At 41.5% G+C, this 18,661-nt stretch overlaps 1 protein-coding gene across 4 annotated transcripts in view; it reads left to right on the top strand.

Moving 5' to 3' along the window:
* Positions 1 to 18,661, top strand: part of P4HA2 (prolyl 4-hydroxylase subunit alpha 2) — a 274,459-nt gene that overhangs the window by 113,973 nt on the left and 141,825 nt on the right. For all 4 annotated transcript variants that reach the window (XM_069652510.1, XM_069652508.1, XM_069652512.1 and 1 more), the window contains exons 3-4: positions 898 to 994; positions 12,809 to 12,960. In XM_069652510.1, the coding sequence (XP_069508611.1) occupies positions 898 to 994; positions 12,809 to 12,960 (249 nt within the window). The remainder of the gene's footprint in view (positions 1 to 897; positions 995 to 12,808; positions 12,961 to 18,661) is intronic.

Below are 18,661 nucleotides of genomic sequence, written 5' to 3'. Positions count from 1 at the left end.
AATGGGATCCACCCATTGAATGCCTCCTCTCTTCCCCAGCCAAATCCCTTTAGCCTACCCCTGCGTATTTCCTGTTCTCTTCATTATTGTAGGGTTTTTCATACCCCATAACCTCCCTGTCTGTGTATTGAGCCCCAGCGCGCAGACGCAGGCTGCCCTAAGCCCTGTGCCCCACCCCACCACGCTGTTAACCCCACTGCTCAACCTCACAATACCCCCCTATCCCCGGTCTCCCTCCCCATACCTGTATGATCTCCTTACCTCAAGAGTCCTTGCCACCACGTTCCACTTCCTGGCTTTGAACAGCAACTGCTGACTATGGAAAGCAGACTGTGCTTTCACCGACCCTGTGTTTGGCCAACCATATAGATCGATATACAAATGTCTTATCTGTTTACTTTAGCACAGCTTGTTTTCCCTTGCTTTTGCTTGCATCCTCCCTTTAAGCTCAGTCAGTCTATTTTCACTCGAAAGTTCACCAACATCTATGTATTTTTCAATGTCTATCTTTCACTTTGCCGACGTCGCTGGAATGACATGTATACACGTGGTATAAACTCACTTGACCAGCAGACACCTTATAGGTGTCGGTCCATTGAGTTGGAGTTTTCAAAATATTTCCACCTTTATGGTTATAGCTGCAGTGACCGAGTATGAAGCCTGGGACTTGAACTTTCATTAAATACATTAAGAAGTGTTATTTGGCCAGCAGCTTTGTGAGACATTGTCAGCTATTGCTTCATATCATCTTGTAAAGTTTCACTCCAACCGTTTCATTCATGCCACGATCTTAGCATTCACTGCAGTTCACAGCTGCAGTTTCATATGGTAAAATTATTGGAAATTGGCTGTTGACACCATGTCTGTTTTAATCCTTTGTCTACTTTCCCATTATAGGGCAAATGACAGATCTCATCTACAGAGAAAAAGATCTAGTCCACTCTTTAAAGGAATACATTAGGGCCGAAGAAGCGAGACTCTCGCAGATCAAAAGGTAATTATGGGCTTCCTAATATTTTGCAATTGCAGTGAAACTATTTTGTTAGTTTACTTTAATATCTGCTGTATGTGTATGTCTGCATTCTTCTCCTTAATTGTGCGAATAAGCCAAATTGGCACATGTTTGACATTTAACAAATTGCTTCTTCAGGGATTATTTCTAGTGTATCCCTTTATGGTACATTTTTATATAGAATATTATTTACACCTACAGCAAGAATGATCTCAAAAGAAATTCATTAATAAGCAGTTGATACTTTAATCAACTCTCTGCAAAACATGTGACCTATGTGATGGTCACAGGCATTTCCCCAAGTACTATGTTGGCAGCACCACTGGACAATCAAGACTCATTTCTTCAACACTTAAGCTCAATTTCTAACAGCAACTTTGAAATTACCGCTGTACAGCCACTGGAATAATTAACATAAAGAATAGAAAATCACTGAGCTATATTTCTTTAAAATTATCCAAATTATTAATTTATTAACATTTGTAGAGCGCACAACAGCCCTTGGGCATCGTGGCGCTGTTAAAGGAGATTCAAACTTAGTTACATAGTACATGACCGAGGAAGAGCATACAAATCACAACTTGTAACAGATGGGTTTATCAGAACCATGCCAAAATGGGGAAAAAAAGGGACGCCTGCTGGATGTATTGCCTTCAAGCAAATTTACAGGGCCATAACCTCTCCCGTGAACTGCAAAATTCTCTATAAACACAAATCGCTGACATCCAATTCCTACGACATATATCATGAGATGCACAGGATTTCCTCTCTCCTTTGCATCTAGCATGTATCACTTTTTTGTCTCTGACAGAGGAGTGCACACTCATTTTATATCTAATAGGCAGATCCACTTACACGTTTTGTTAGAGAACTATTTTGGAAACTTGTGTATCTTGACATTGGTCACCAAAACTGTCCAACAAATCCAGCACCAACTAGTCTTCATGCCTCACAACACCCTTTGTCTGTAATAAGACTCCTTATTGCACCTCATCAAAATAGTGTGTAAAAATGAACAAATCCATGTGACTTTGTATTCTCTTTCTTTCTTCCATGATCAATGATTAAAGCATGCAGCATGATGTAACACACATGTAGTTAATTTTGACTTGCCACCAAACATAACATTGTAAAGTGTGAAGCTAGCAAACCTATGGCACACACAGAATTGAATAATCTGTGCCTCTGCCTTCTCTCCTCATTTCCAGTTTTACACATATGACCCACAACTCTTCAAACGCCCCTCTTCCTCCTCTATCATCCCTGACTGCCTGTCTGCTATTCAGTCTTGGTGCGCCTCCAATGATCTCTGTCTTAATGCCAGTAAGACTGAGATTCTTCCTATCGGGACACCTGTTCCCCGTTTCCCTCCTGCACTCTGGCTGCCCTCTATGGGCTCACCTCCTCTCCTTCTACTGAAGCCAGAAACCTTGGGCCCATCTTTGACTCCCCTCTCTCCTCTCTCTCCTTCATCCCTCACATCTTGAACCTTGCCAAGAAGGCGCACTCCCAACTTTACCTCTTTAGAGGCTTTCTTCCTTTACTCCCCTTCCCCCAGAAGCCCAATGTCTCTAGAGCTCTGGTCCTCTCCAGGCTGTAATACTGTAATAGCCTCTTCCTCAACCTGCCTCTTTCTTCACTCTGCCCAACTAATCCAGAATAGGGCTGCAAGACCTATCATTGGCCTCAAGCCCAAGACCGTATCTCTCCAGCCCCAAAATCTCTCCACTGGCTCCTGGTTGCTGCAAAGATCGAATTCAAGACCCTTCGCAGCATCCACAAGGCTGTCATGGGGCCTGGGACCAGACTTCCTGCAGCTTTCTCTTACTAAATACTCTCCTTCCAGATCCCTTCGCTCTTCTCGTTCCAACTCTCTGCTGGTAAAACGCTTCTCCAAGCAGAAAGCTAGGGGCAGATCCCTCTCAGCTGGCTCCCTCCCATGGAACAGTCTCCCTCTCTCTCTTCGTCTGGAACAGGACCACCTCAAGTTCTGCAAACAACTCAAGACCTTTCTCTTCTCCTCTCTCTCTCTCCCCCTTCCGTGCTGTCCACACCCCTCTCTCGCTGAGATTGGTGACCTGATCTCTCATGAGTCCAATAGGATCCTGGCCCCCCTGCCCAATCGGCACTAGCATCCCCCCTCCCTGCACTTCCCTCTGGGCCCACACCCGCCTGTCGTGTCGTTTGCCTTCGCCCTGCACATACCTTGGGCAGTAGACCTGCCGCCCCTTCGCCTGGAATGTCTCCACCCATGCACTTACCTGCTGCCTTCCAACAGGCACCTCTGGCACCCCCACACCCCTACCCCCCCACATCCCTGGGGGAGCTTAACAGCACTTACGGCCACCTCCTTTTACTTCTCTTCACTGCACTTGCACGCTCTGAATGTCACAAGGCCTAGTAGGGCCGTTGTTTCTTTTCATTCAGTGTCCATTTCTCAATGTATATTTGCACCCTTGTTCCCTTCCCTTTTGCCTTGTGGCGCTTTGATACTGTCTTGCTGTATAAGCGCCTTATACCTTTCCAATAAATAAATCAGCTACAGTTTCTTTTCACCATCATATTCCTTCTTTCAAGAATATTTCTCTTATATTCTTATAATATATTTCCCCTTTCTTTCTTACGGGCCTAAACAGCGTTTTTTAAGATGGACTGTAAATTTAAGAATTGTGAACCCTAAAAAAGCATAATGTTAAATACAAAACAATTGTCTACTTAGCCTTCTGCTTTCAGAATACTCTATTTTGTGGCTTATTCTTTGAGCTACTACTTATACAATTCATGCTGCAGGACTTAGTTGTCATATACCCTTCTTTATTTAAGTTATGTCCAATGCTACTTGCAGTGTGGCCTTTACGACTACCCCTACAGACCCCATTAACTTACCTTTGAATCAAATGAGACCTCTGCCCTGATCCCCTCAGAACATTTTTACACCCCACTTTGTGTACCTTGATGTGGCACTTTTATGTTTGCAATGCATATAACCCCTTCTTTGCTGTTTCCTTTTAAGGATTGGGATCAGCCTTCCTGTTTCCTGGTAATCATCCTCCAGCAGACCGTTTTCTTTTTTTTTTTGTTCTTTTTTTTTGTACACAAATGTATTTTCTAGATCTGTGCACTCCACACAGTCCTCAAAAAATGTGGCTTTTATAAATGTTTTGTTTTTTGGCTTCCTTTGCCCAGATGTCATATACAGGCAGGTTTTGGGTGCATGAGTTGTTGGCAGCTCTGATGTATTACCCGAGGAATCCTCTTTAGTTGACGGGAGCTCCTTTTGTAACGTGACACCATAGAATTCCTTTTGAAATGTAGCTGTTTCCTGCCTTAAGCTCATTTTGTCTCCATCGGAAGTCGTTTTTATTTTTTAACCCATCAGAACGGAGGTTAGACATTTGCAAATTAACAGTTTATATTTGTATACAAACAATAGCCATATGAGACAGCTGAGATATAGGCATAGGTTATGCTCTGATGCTAAACAAGGCATGTCTAAACAGCATAGATCTGGGCTTTAGTACTCCAGGGCTGAAGAATGTTGTTAGTACTTTAGAACAGGATGCATATGCACCAATTGATTTCATGACCGGGAGTTCTGAGATTTAGACCAAGAGCTGTTTGTTCCAGGGACAACACAAAATACTGTATTTCAGGTTGGTTTTGAACAAGACCCTAGTTTGTTCGTCCAGTAACCTCCTGTGAACGGAATCTGATATAAATGTTTTTAGTATATGTCGCTCTCCCAATGTTATGTTAAAGATTTTCCGCTCTCACTAAGAGCACCCTTTTATGTCCTCTGAGCTACTTTTAGAGGAATCAACTGGTCGTATGGAAATGTAAGCGAAGATAAAGCGCGACACATACTTTATTCACACCTTCCCAAAAGCCTAACTCTGCTGTTTATTATCAGGCACCAAAGGCTTCTACAGGTACCAAGTTCTAGACTTTACTTTCTGCAGCTTGGCAAAATGGGAGAGTTGAATGCTGAAAGAGATACTAGGAAATGTAGAAAATTTACCAGCACAATAACCTGATTATCAAGATCATATTGCACAGACAACCTGTATTCTTAAAAATTAAGAAGGTATTACCTAGCTACCAATAAAATATGAAAGTAGCAAAAGGACAATAATATCCAAGAAGGCCTAAAGAAAAATAGGTATGTATGAGTTTATATGTAGTTTTTTTTACAGTAGTCTGCAGAGAAGGGGGTTTTGGGGCTTCTAATGAAATATAATCCCATGGCCCTCTTAAATTATGTAGCAGTGCAAAGTGTTCAAGGAAATATTTTTGCAGATGTTTCTCCTCATGAGTCTTAGACTTAGCTGGGCTACATTGAGACTCAGCCTGGTTGCAGCAGTTGTTGGCTCAAAGGGATAAGTCACCTTAACACAGAGTCTTTATTACAACGTTAAGTTCTCTCCATCAGCTCTCTCGTGGCCACTGAAAGGCCTCAAAGAAATCACTGGTGCAAGGGTGGTGCTCATGTCTCCAACCAGACACTGCAAGCTATTCTAGGGCAAAGCTCTCGGATATACAAGTATTACTATTTCGAGGTTTCATGGCTTATTATGATTAATTTTCCCCAAAATAGTGCAACAAAAGCACTGTTATTACCGGACTTGTGATACTCTTTCAGCGGACAGTGCCATGTGTCCTATGTTATTGTAAGTAAAAGTAATGTCAGTGAATGACAACATTCCAAACTGGAGTTGTCCAACAATAACAGCAGTTTGTGCTTTCTTGGTGCTATTCTTCATTTTATGGGTAACTGTTTTCTGAGCAGTTAGGTCTGCACCTGCAGAACTGCTTCAGATCTTGAGTTGGTTTGGCAAATCTTTACTGTTTAGGCCTGCATGGCTGGTTGCAATGCAGTTTGGCATTTATTTGCAAAGAATCCGAGAACAGGCCATCTAATGTACAGATTGGTCCTACATCGCCAATTACAAAGCAGCATAGAACCATCATTTGTGCTATTTGTGCCCAGCCCCCTTCTCAATTGGATATTTGAGAGTACAATATAAAATTACTTGTATGATGTGTTGTGGTGATTTGCTCAATAAATGTTTTGCATTCTTATGACTAAGGTATATAATTGAAGTGATAATTAGAAATCAACATTGTACATTTTTTTTTTTTTTTAAAAGATGTGGGTTGCAATGTAAGTACAGTTAAATATTTTCCCTTTTTAATAGGCTTTCCTGCCAGGAATTGAAAACATTTTGTCTCACAAAATGTACTTGTGCTTGGAAAAGGTCACACCATGATTAAAACCAATGACTTGTTTCTTCTCTGAAAAACAAGGCAATGTTTGATTTTGTGTCGACTGCTACAATGGTTGGCAGTGCTGCTGAGCCAGCACATTTCTTTTATAGTATGCAGAAGCACTGATAATGTATTTGAGAAAAATACAAAATAACACACAGTTAAAGACTGGTACATTTAAAGGACTGTCTGACCCCCATCCCTCCCTGCAGAGCCTATCTGCATCCCCTTCTCTTACTTAGTCCGGACAGTGTGTCCTCGTTGAGATGGCAGCATTCCTATAGGATGTATGCAATGACAATATGTCTCTAAATATTGGCTTGTCACCACCTTGGGGGTATGGCTACTGAACTGTAGTCTTACTTTTTGTGTTGCCAGACACTCTGAAATTGTAGTCTTTTATGTTGGTGGCCCGTCTCAGTTGTTGCTTTTGAAAATCTGGTCACATAGGATCACGTCACTTCTCCCCAGGGGGAGCCCTTCCTTGTGAGGCTATGGAGATGAGGGCGCTATGCAGCATTCCCCCTAGGGGTAGCGAAATGCGGGACCTCACAGGAAGAGATTCCCCTCACAGGGACAAGGACTCCTGTTCCGTGATGGAACTCCCTAACCCTCTTGCCCATGAGACCATGAAACCCATAAAGTCTACTGAGAAACAGTCTAAAAGCACTATTGCATGTTATTGCAATACACCTTCCTTTCTTCCTGAAGGAATTGATAACACCAAGACAAGGAAGACGAAAATACAGTCTGATTTCGGGTCATCTTCCAAGAGTACTGTAAAGAAGATTGATGGAGTTATACACACTACTCATTTACAAAGTACAGAAGGTACTGGGAAGAGGTGACCCTGAGGAGGCATGAAGAATACACAATGGGCACAAAAGACTATGACACTCCGCTGGGGAGGACCCAGCTGTATGATAAAAAAAATGGAAAAAAGGACTTCAGATTCGAAGCAGGCGTAAAAAAGCCTGGCAGACCCGGTACGTTCGAACCTGGAAGCTAGAAGCTACGCCAGAGAAGCAAATCTCCAGTCAGGAGGACACAGACCGGCCTGACTGGAAGCTGGGAACCTCATGACAGTGGCGTGACCTCGGAGGTGGACTGAGAAGGTTAGTTAACAGCACCAACACCGCATGGCTGGAGACCCCACAGAACCAAAACATGGCAGCCGGGAACAGAAAGAGAAGCAAGTAGAGCGTTCAGTGGGAGCGCAGCAACCCAATACCCCAGAAAGAACTGGTGACCTACCCAAACGAAAGAAGAGGTCACAGGAGACCCGGCACGAGATTGAGGGACGGGTGCTGAATGTAAAGAAGGCATTGGGAGTAATCTCCCCTCGTCTCAGTAGTTGTGTCAAAAAGATAGCCTCCGGAGTAATAGCCCTCATCTCGAGAATTGTGATAAGTACCAAGTGTCATGATTACATCACAAGTGATCGTCCTCACCTCAGTCCTCATCTCAGTTGTTGTGTCGGAGACTAAAAGAGAAGACCTTATCCAGAGTCGGAGTAGTCTCCCTCAACAGTCTATCCTCAAGAGGGACATTACGGCTAGAGAGTGCCACAATAACAGTAACCTTTCTCAGAGTGTGTTAAGGAACCAAGGACACTTTGGGAACAGTTCTCCTTGTTTTCACCGACAAGAGGAACTTAAAGAAAGTCGAGGATTAACTGTGTATTGGAAATAAAAGGAGTGTATGACCTTTAAGCTAGCCCTGAGAGGAGCCAGGGAAGAATTGCAACAGTTGAAGAACTGTTGCAGGAAGTCCTCCAAAGTTGGCCAACAGCTGAACCAACTGAACCTCGAGAAGGGAGTTGTTCTCCTGGTTTTCTACATAATTGTTGAATCTGAAACCAAGACAAGGTTACCAAATGGACCAGGAAAGAAATGCACTCACCCCTGCAGGTTAAAAAACGCCACACGTTTCACTCTTGACTCGAGCTTCCTCGAGGATAAAACATGTCTGTTTGCATCCCAATTTCTTTTGAAAACATTTGCCAAGTTACGCCTCTCCAATTGCCGGTCATGTGACCGCTATATCTCTAAGCATTTGGCCATATTGGAATGGTAAACATCTGATGAAAACCAATGATTGGCACAAAATAAATGTCCATAATAGTTTTTTTAATGTAACTATATGCTGAAGCTATATAACACGAGAGTGGCTTAGCCTGGCAAATGTATAACATTAACTTTAACAAATGCAGTGCATGTTGGAGAAGACCATTGGTTGAGCTTCACACTATGCAACATTTCCCCTTATCAATACTCTAAACTTACACACAGCCCCATCCAACCAGTACTTGATTTTTTGCTCACAACTTACCACTACTAGGCATCCATTTGTGAGCCTAAGTGTAATGATGTACGAGGTAGAAGCCAAACGAAGAGCAGCAGCACAAGTCCTTTTTACCAAAGGCAAAGCACCTGCACATACCACAGGTGACAATTGCCTTCCAGCCAGCCTCAATGTACTGCAGAAGATGGGCAAATTAGAAAGGATCAAAAAGAAAAAATATCTAAATGGTGGGAAGCAATGATACTGTAAACGTATCTAGAGGTACAGAGAATCCTCAGAGTTTTACGCATATTAACAATTCCCACTTTTGAAGACTTAGATCCCAAGCTCATAGAATAATGGACAAATCACAATAATACATGTACTTCCAGAATGGTTGAAAGCCTGAACGAGACAAACTCCTTAAGGCCATAGAAGATCTGGAAGAGCACTTGTTCAACTCTGAGGTTGGAGATGAGTGCAAAAAGAATGCATGTCTAGACTGGAAGAGAATCTGGAAAGATTTGAAGGTGAAATCAGTCTAAGAAAACAGTTGAAATTCAAGAGACCGATTGGACTATGAGCCGGGGTGCATCTCTACATTCGGTGAAAGGTTTAATCGCACCATAAAGATGAGGCTGGATAATACTACAGCAGATAATAACCGAACAGCAGATCTTCCGGGTGATCCAAGTAGCTCAGAAGTTGAAACATCAGATCAAGATGCTACCATCTCAAAAAAGTTCAATTTGTTTAGGCTAGTTCAAGCTACTTCACATGGACAGCAAAATGGACAGACTAGGCAAATCTGCAGGACAAGGAAGAGGAACAGCAGGAAAGGCAGGAAAATCGAATCGAGGCGAGGATGTTGATCTAAATGGGGACCACTCAAACAGCAGAGCTCCATCTGGGAAAAATAGAGGTGGAGACTGAGAGGAAGGACGACTTGCAGTTAAAAATCTTCAATATATCTTCGGGCTCCTACAGAAGAGTCAGTCCTCTCATTAGGACTCTCCTTTTGTCCCACCCATGCCTTTGATTTTACTTCCACCAGGATAGACCTATTCAAGTTTACTAGGAAGCCCAAGCTTACCAAGTTCTATGCTACTAAGGTTGACAAAGGTAAAATCAGAGCTACAAAGGGTGAAAGAGCTGTGTCCCCCTTGTCAGTAACTGATCTTACGAATCTTACTTGTTTGACAACTCTGTTGGATGACCCCTCAGTTGTGTCAGATTGCACTTAGCAGTTAGATAATTCTGTCCTACTTGACCGCTATGGCATCCATAAAGACATGAGCTCCCCTAGCAAATTCAAACCTAAATCCATTTTCTATCTTTATATAATATGTAACCCCATTAAAGGATTTGAAGAACTGGCTCTTAAAGATCTCGAACTGCTTGAACACATTATGTCGAAATGTACCCTATGCCAAAAATCTGGCTTTAAATAGCCTTAAAACAGACCCGAATATTGTCACCCGTCCCTCTGATAAGGAAGGATTGGTCATTATGGATAAGGCCATCTACATGAATGAGGCGTGCAGACAACTGACTGATGACAGGTGCTATGAGATAGTACAAGAGTCAGATCTGACAGAGACCATGGAATTATTCTTCACACTGCTTCAGCAATAGCTTGCAAAAGAACTATCAATGAAGATCAATATTTCTTCTTGAACACATATCCTACAAGGCCTGATATGTTTTAACCTAAAAATACATAAGAACCTCTCTCAGCCTCTGGGAAGACCCATTGTTTGTTCTATTAATAGTCTTCTTGAGAACACCTCTACATTTTAGACTATTTTTATTCAGCCATTTGTTATTGGTTTGAGTTCCCACATACGTGATACTGCAGATCTACTTAGACTAACTGAATGTAAATTGAGAATCTCAATACTTATTGGTATCTCTTGATGGGGTGTCTCTATACTTCTATCAAACATCAATATGGTTTAGATGCATGTAGATACTTTCTAGAAACTAGATCCATTAGGTACCGACAGCACAATCAGATGCTTTTAACGATGCTACAATTTTTTTTGGAACACAACTATTTTGTGTATGAAGACTGCATTTATAGACAAACCCAGGGTACAGCCATGGGTTCTTGTATGGCACCCACATATACCAATCTATATATGGGATGGCGGGAAGACAATATGGCATGGAAGTAGGAATTGGAGTGTTAAATCCAACGCACAGTGATGTGGTATTGTTACATAGACAATCTATTAATTATATGGGATGGCGCTTACGAGTGCCTCTCCCGATATATTCACATGTCTTGAACCTACAACTACCAGTAAAGAGCATTTGGTCTTTTTAGATGTTACATTTCAATTTGTCAACAATACACTCAAGTCTACGTTGTACAGAAAAGAGACTAGCTCCAATTCCACCCTTCATGCGAGTAGTCACCATCTGATGGATCTTAAAAAATCCATACCTTCTGGTGAATTTCTTGGAGCTAAACGTATTTGTAGCACTAATCAAACCTATCAGACAGAAGCCAAAACAATTTGTCAAAGAAAGCGAGGTTACAGACACACCACCATAGAATAATCCTTTAACAAGACTGAAGTGTTCTAGAATGGACCTCTTTAAGCCCAAGCCTCAAGATGATGGCATCAGATTCATCACAGGTTTTAACCATCCAGCCAATGAAGTGGGAGCAATCGTGCTCCAGCATTGGAAAATACTTACCAGTGATAGAGATCTTGGCAGAGTATTAGGTCAATTTCCTCAGGTCACCTTCTATAGAGCACCCTCTCTAAAGAACATCTTATCCCCCAGCATGTTAAAAACTGACAGCGAAAGCCACATTTGGCTCCGTACTAGAGTGCAGACATTTGGTTTTAATAAATGCTCCCAATGCAAAATGTGGGCCTTTTGTAACCAAAGAGCCCTTCACTAACTTGGGTGGCAAAATGTGGATATGCAAACAAAGTATCAACTGCTTCATTAAATGTGTTGTATATGTCATCTCATGCAGCTGTGGTCTGCATTATATTGGGTCCACAATTGGGGCACTCTTACATATATTTCAACACTACAGAGCCATACAAAATGGTGATCTTAGCTATGCCCTAACACCATTTTATGGAAAGATACAATAGTAATGTTAAGGAAATGACTTTCGTGGTTTGGTCCATGTCCCACAACATAAGAGAATGGGCAACAGAGAACTCCAGTTGTGTCAACTTGAAGCCAAACTAATCTGCAACAATACTTCGAAACTTCTTGGCCTCAATGTTGATTCTGAGCTCTGTGTTTAACTAAATCTTTCCATTTCAGGAACAAGAAACACAATTGAATTGGCAGGAGTTTCTGGTAATATGCTGTTGTGTGTTTTTAACCAGACTTACTGTTGCCTAGAATGTACTAATAACCCTTATTAGAATGTTAGTTGTAGTTTTTCTTTTGAGGTAGATGCCTCTGAAGCCCAAGTTGATCATTTAACATGGCACTTGCACTTTCTGCGTTTATTTTATTTTGTACTGGTTAGCGATTTTTGCTCAATCATGCCTTTGCACCTTTGTGTGAGCTAAATTCACACTTTTTAGCATTTCCACCTTGATGTGCACTTTATGAACTGGTTGCACTTTATGCATAGTACTGTGATTGCACTGGAATGATATTCTATCATGCCCCTTGACTTAGCACTTCTTGGAGAACAGAGCCCAACAGTGTTTTAGGCAAAACCCTCTCCAAGCTGCTGAAGGCCTGTTTTATCAGGGCATGGGGGCCAGAAAGTAGATTGACGTGGAGGTGCTTGAGCGTTTTTTCATTGAACTTAATTGTCAGGATAACCTTGACGGGGAATTGTGTAGGATTGGTTATCCGAGAGCAGGTCTGACCATGCCTGGCACAGAAGTATATGTTACTGGTATGAGGATTGAAGGGATCCATGTGTATATGTTTGTGAGGATGATTTCAACTGCTGTGAATGCTTCCATTTGAGAATTTAAAAATTGATTGGATTGTAGAGTGGTCTAACGGTGCCAAGGCTCGTCTTCAGGTTGGTGAATTGTGCCCTGGCCATGATATCCACACCACATTTTAAGGAGAAGAGGGTCAAGGAAGGTGAAGTCTAAGGCAAATGTAGGAGCAGCTACAAACAACCTGAATTATTAATCTCATGTATAGGTAGACATGAAGATTTTTTGGGGGAATGTAAATATGCAAAAGTATTAAAACAGCAACTTTTAAAGTAAGTGCATTCAGATTTGTCATTTTCCCCTTTAGATGGGCTGCCAAAGTGGACGATCTATCTATCATGTCTTCATTGGACCCAGAGGGTTACCTTGCTCACCCAGTCAATGCATACAAATTGGTAAAGCGTTTGAACACAGATTGGGTGGATCTCGAGAACTTGATCCGTCAGGACTCCTCTACTGGTAAGACAAGACCATGGATTGTGTGCATAGTTGCCAACTTTGCTGCTTTTGCTCAGCATCTCATGATGTTTTTTAACCATTTTATATTAATAAGCATACAAGCTGAATAATAACAAAAAGCAGCGGCCTTGCGTCATTGTTGTGATCTTGACATTTGCAAAAAAAGCATTTGTTTTTCTGATTAGCTCTGCGATTCCCTTTTTGGGATACAACATTAGAGACTGCCAGGGCAAATAAGACACCAAGCTTCCAGGATTGCCCAAGGAATCTTGACCCCCCTCATGCCTACAACATTGCATACTAACTTACAATGCTCCAAATCTATCTTGGAAACACAAGTGAATTATCACAACACTTTCAGACCTGTCTGCCTCCTTCTTTTGCAGAACAATGATCCACCCTACAAGGGTAATTTTCACCCATGATATCACAAAACTTCTTGCCATGTAGCATGCCTCACTGTGATGTAGTATCCATTTCCCCTATTCTCTTATTTTCCACTTGCTCGTTTTCTTTCTTACAGCAGTACAGTTTATGCCTGAGTAGCCTGGTGGGGCACAGTCACCACTCCATGGACAAACCTATCTGCTCAAACTAGGAAGATGGTGATTTTTGAATAAAAGCATATTAACCTAACATATGTTCCTGCTAAATGTATATCATCTGTTTGACTCTTTACTCCCACGAAATCAACAACCTGCACAAGCAGCATAAAAGCTTATTAACAATCTAACGTAACAAAGAGTTTACTAAGACATGGGTTTCTTTACATTAAAGTTTGATTCGTGTTAATTGTACCTCGTTGCGCTTCAAATTTGTATAAGATTCTCTTATTTTAGTGAACAATATGGAGAAAACTTTTTTTAAAAAAATCCTATGAATTTCACCCCAGTTTACCAATTTACTTTTATGCAATGTGAAAACTGTCCCACCCAGCATAATGTATTAATGACGTAACTAATGTGCATATTTCTGTTTTATGTTATTAAGAATAATTTTGACAGTCATGTTTTATTAGTGGCATGCTATTTAGAAAGCTCACATGAATAGTCTACATAAATATATATATATTTATTTTAAAATGTTTTGTAATAATAAAACAAAGTCCCCCCTTTATGTTATACAGATATTGAAAGTGACTGGGGTGCCTGCGACCCTATAACAGTATATGGCCGAAGGCATAATTCCTTAGTTTGAGCTCAAAACACTAAGATAGTAAACTAAAACATGTGGTGTGCTGTAGTTTGCACGTAGTGAATTGACACACTCTTCCCAACCCCCCCCTTCCATACTTGGTTGGATAGTCTCTCTCAGGCAAGTTGTCTTTGGCTCTTTGCCGTTGGTACTTGGACCAATCTGTAGCCTATTATTTGCGGCAGGTTTATGAGATGACATGCAGATTCCTGCGGTCGGGAATTCGAGCAGTTCTCTCACCAGGGGAAAAAAACAGTCATTGGTTATTAAATGTTATTCTTCTTCTCTTGTCGGAAAAAGCACCAGGGAATGAATCGGGAATGCCTGCTGCCATTTTATTAAGTGTTAACTATGCTACCATTAAGTGTGTGATGTCTCTGATATTGGGTAACTGTGATGGCTGACTGCAAGCTTTTGTCTACTTTGGTAGCCATAAAAAGGTTGTCGTTGGGAAACAAGTGTCAATAAGATGTAGAGGCAGTACTTACATGTAGAATAGAAATTGTCCTGAAAGTTCAAATAGAGATTGTATGAAGGTAGTCACCAATTCACAAGATATATAGGCAATAGGCTATATGGTAGTTATTATCATCAAATGTTGAAGTATCTACATATGGTCTAATATTTAGCACAAGTAGATTTGTTTTTTACTGCATATGACAATACACACATAATGCACCATATATGTTCTGGTAAAGAAGTGTGCATCTGTTTCACAATAGGAATACAAACACAAAGTGTGTTATTAGTTTCTATGCACCATACCGCTTTCCCCAACTCAACAAATGTTAGTTCTTCCATACCCCCTGTAAGCCAAACGCCTTACAACAAATTCTCTAGCTTTATTCGGGAGAAGATCAGAAGTTGGGTATACAGAGCAGCATGTATTGTGACATCAAAACAAGTGTTTGATCTGAACACCTGCTATCAAACAGGGGTATATACTTGTGTGCACTCTGATTTCATTACTCTACTTAGATTGGTTTCCACCTGTTAGAAAAATATAAAAAAAATAGCACTCTTTGGTTTTGCTTATTAGCCCTCATAAAAAGGGTTTGACGTTTTTGTTTGTTACTTTTTGTCGTTTGCACATTATTCGTGCACTTTTGCTCGACCTGTTCACCAAATTCTTTTTTTATATTGGCCCCACAAACCGACACTCTAGCCCACACTACCACCCCCTCACCCCATTAACCCTAACAAACATTAACATTTACCTCCTGCTTCTCTAAGCACTGCACAATTCTTTCCACTCACCGTTTGTGCACAAAGCACAAGAATGCTGCACGCTACGTTCCGCTCCTACTACTTTACGCACGGTCGCGCCGGGGTCTGCAGACGTGAAGGGAGGCGGTGCCGATGAATGACAGAAAAATCCCATTTAGTGAAAAAAATGGAGTGAAGAAGAGCACCATTGATGTGTAAACATGTATGAGGAAAAAAAGATGGCATGCGAAGATTGGCTTTAACTGCTCTCCACTCACATGTTACACTAATTTTAAGTAATTAAGTGGCTCATTTCTTTGGATACCATTCTTTCTATGGTCATACAACATCAACAGCCGCACTCTACTCTTCATATTATTTGCTGATTGGAAGAATGGCCAAATACTAAGGTAAACAAAGTTGGAATAATCCATAGGTTCTTCAATCAAAAAGCAAGGAAGCTAGGGAGAATGATGCAGTCCACAGACTAAAAATAAAATGCGTAAAGTAAAGAATTTAGAGGGCTAAAATTACTGAATCTTGCAATCCTTGGCTATACTCGCTATCACAAAGAAAAGTTTTATCGCGATTTCGCAAAGCCGCCAATTAAAGCCAAGAGAGGTGACATGAACGAGGCTACCAGTAAAGGTTAATATCCAAGGGACTTTGGTGAACCAGAAGGAGTCGGACTGAGTAGTGACAATTTAAGGGGTCGTTTATTTCAAAAATAAGAAACCACTGTCTAATGAAGGATGTTCCCTGCCTAACAAACTAAAACGAATGGTGCACATTAAAGTCCAAATTAAAAAGTCTGAATCCTAACCAGAAAACTCGCACTTTACAAAAACAAACAAAAAGAACGCAAGCAGGACAAGGCCTCTGCCTCAGACTTCTGCCTCGCTCAACACTTTGATTCTTCTTCCAAACAGGTTTTTAGAAAGTTCCATAAAGTTTTGGTTCCTTTTCTCAGGAAGTAGGTTTTTATGGAAAGTGCCACAAAGTTTGACGAGGTTTATCCAAAGTTCTTGCTAAAGTTCATCAAAGGTTTAACAAAAGTAAATTTCCACACAACACAGTTCTTGGGCCTCTCTGTAGGCTCTGGTAGTCAACTTTGCAAGACTCAACTTAAGGGTTCCTTCTTCTCAAGGAAAAAAAGATTTTTCACAAGACTAGACAATTTACCTCTTGGTGTTCGACAGTAACCTTGATTGATGCTTACTGACTAGAACTCTACAGGTTCACTCTCTTCCTAATGTTGTACGTTACATTTAGATTTCTCTCACTCCCCAAAGTCCTCTGGTCTACTATCAGTTTTACTTGAGTAGGGCATTGGTACAGTGTCTACATGTTTGGAATTTCCGTGCTCCTGTAACACATGGGGCTTCTCCAGCCTGAACGATTAATTTCTTGATGCTTTTCAGGGCTTCCCAATGTCCTTTTGCTCAATGATGGCCTTGCTGTGTTTCTTTGGTTCCTGCAACCCTTATGGCCTTCATTCACACGGTTCGTCCCTCTCCACAGCGTTACCTTCTCAGGAGTGTTCGCTTCCCTTTTGTGGCTTCTCCAGCCTGGTCTATTACGGTATTTTGGCTTCCCAAAGCCCTGTGGCCCACTGATGGACTTGCTTTGTCTTTACTCTGGTTTATCAGGCTCCCGTTTGTCGGCTTCCACACCCTTGATTATTAATGTTCGTACCTTTAAATTGCCATCTCTCTTCAGGAACTTTTGCTTCCTTTCTGCGGCTCGTCTCCACAGCAAATGTATTTCTTGTGCGGAGCTCTGGGTTTCAGGTTCCCCTCTGCAGTCTGGTATCTGCTTCAGTTGTGGGGCCCTGGGCCCACCACAGGTCCCTTGTGGTCACGCCACCAGAAGATAAGGTTGCTTCCCCGTCTCCCTTCCGACCTTGCCTTCCTGGTTAGTGAGAAAGCCAGCCTTCTGGCCTCCTTGAAGTGCTTTGTTCGTTCTCCACGCTACCGCTGGCTCCGCAGCCTAGTGTGGCACCACCCCTCCAGGACGTCTTTCTACAACAGGATTGCCTTTACGTAAGATTCTCTCCTCCCACAGCATAGGAGTTTCTTGGGCTCTCTGATTCAAAGTTCGTCATGGTTTTATGCACATAAGCACAAATAAAAGGGGTGTGTTGCTGCTCTTTGACTGTGGAGTTCCGTGAGCTCCAGCCTCACCCGGAGACAGAGATAGAAGAAATGTCACTGTTTAGTGGAGTCAAAACAGAAGCAACAACCGTCTTTCCAATTCTCATGTAGGCAGACATTGTATTCCAGACTGGGAGTTCCTTATCAGAATGGAAGTCCTTGTGCGGTCCCGTTTGCCCAGAACCTCACTTCCCTAGCCTCAAAGGGGGTGGCTCTCCTCTGGGAGAAGGGACAAATAACCCTGGATTCATCACAGGACCCATTGAGATCAACCACATTATAGAACTCAAGTGTATTATTCATTGAGGAACTAGAAATCTCAGGAGTTCAGTTTTGGAAAAAGTTGAAAAGGAGTAATTACCTTTACATACAATTTGATGTCTGTGGTGGGTTCTGTTTATGGCTTTCACACTTAACGGTTTGGAAACATTGTGTGCGAATTGCCTGGGAATTGGACATCAAATGCCATGTAGTAGTAATTGTAGGTTTCTAATGTGATGTTTCTTAAACGTGTTCTTTATAAAACATTGTTGATTTTGCTAAATGCCTTCTTCTTACATTTCTTTGTGTTTTATTTATTCCTCTAACGTGCCCAGCCACAATAGCTTGCTGCCATTTGAACCCTCACTTTACCAGTGTGTGTATTTTCTTTTGCTCATTTGCAGTGATATCTGTTAATGGCCACTAACTACATTTAGTCTGTCCATGTTTTTAACTGGCTTCAAAACGTCCTTCTTTGTGTCCTCACCCAGCTACTTGAGGCCCCTCTGTGTTTGTCCAGGGCTATTACACACAGTTTCTTCTGTAATATACAAAACAAATTTATTTTTGTTTTAAAAAAAAAAAGTTCAACTCACTTGATGCTTGCAATAATCATTGATCAAACATAATTCCAGTTACGTTGAACGGTTTACCCGTTACAACATTGTTCTTAAGCTCTCATTAACAATTCCTGCACGTTTGTTTTACGATTTCACATGCTTCGTTAAAATGTGCATCTGTTAGGCACTATATTTGTGTTCTGCACAAAGTGGTGTTAGGCACTATTTGTGTTATGCGCCAAGTGTTTTAAAGGAAGACCACTGCACCCACTACTGTGGGAAGGAAGAAAATGCATGTGTGATGAAACGACTACTGCTTTGCAGGAG

The sequence above is a fragment of the Ambystoma mexicanum genome, chromosome 3p (assembly GCF_040938575.1).
Source record: "Ambystoma mexicanum isolate Mex_15411 chromosome 3p, UKY_AmexF1_1, whole genome shotgun sequence".
Taxonomy (NCBI): Eukaryota; Metazoa; Chordata; class Amphibia; order Caudata; family Ambystomatidae; genus Ambystoma; species Ambystoma mexicanum.
Note: the sequence above shows the minus strand (reverse complement) of the source record. Positions and strands in the feature narration are given on the sequence as shown.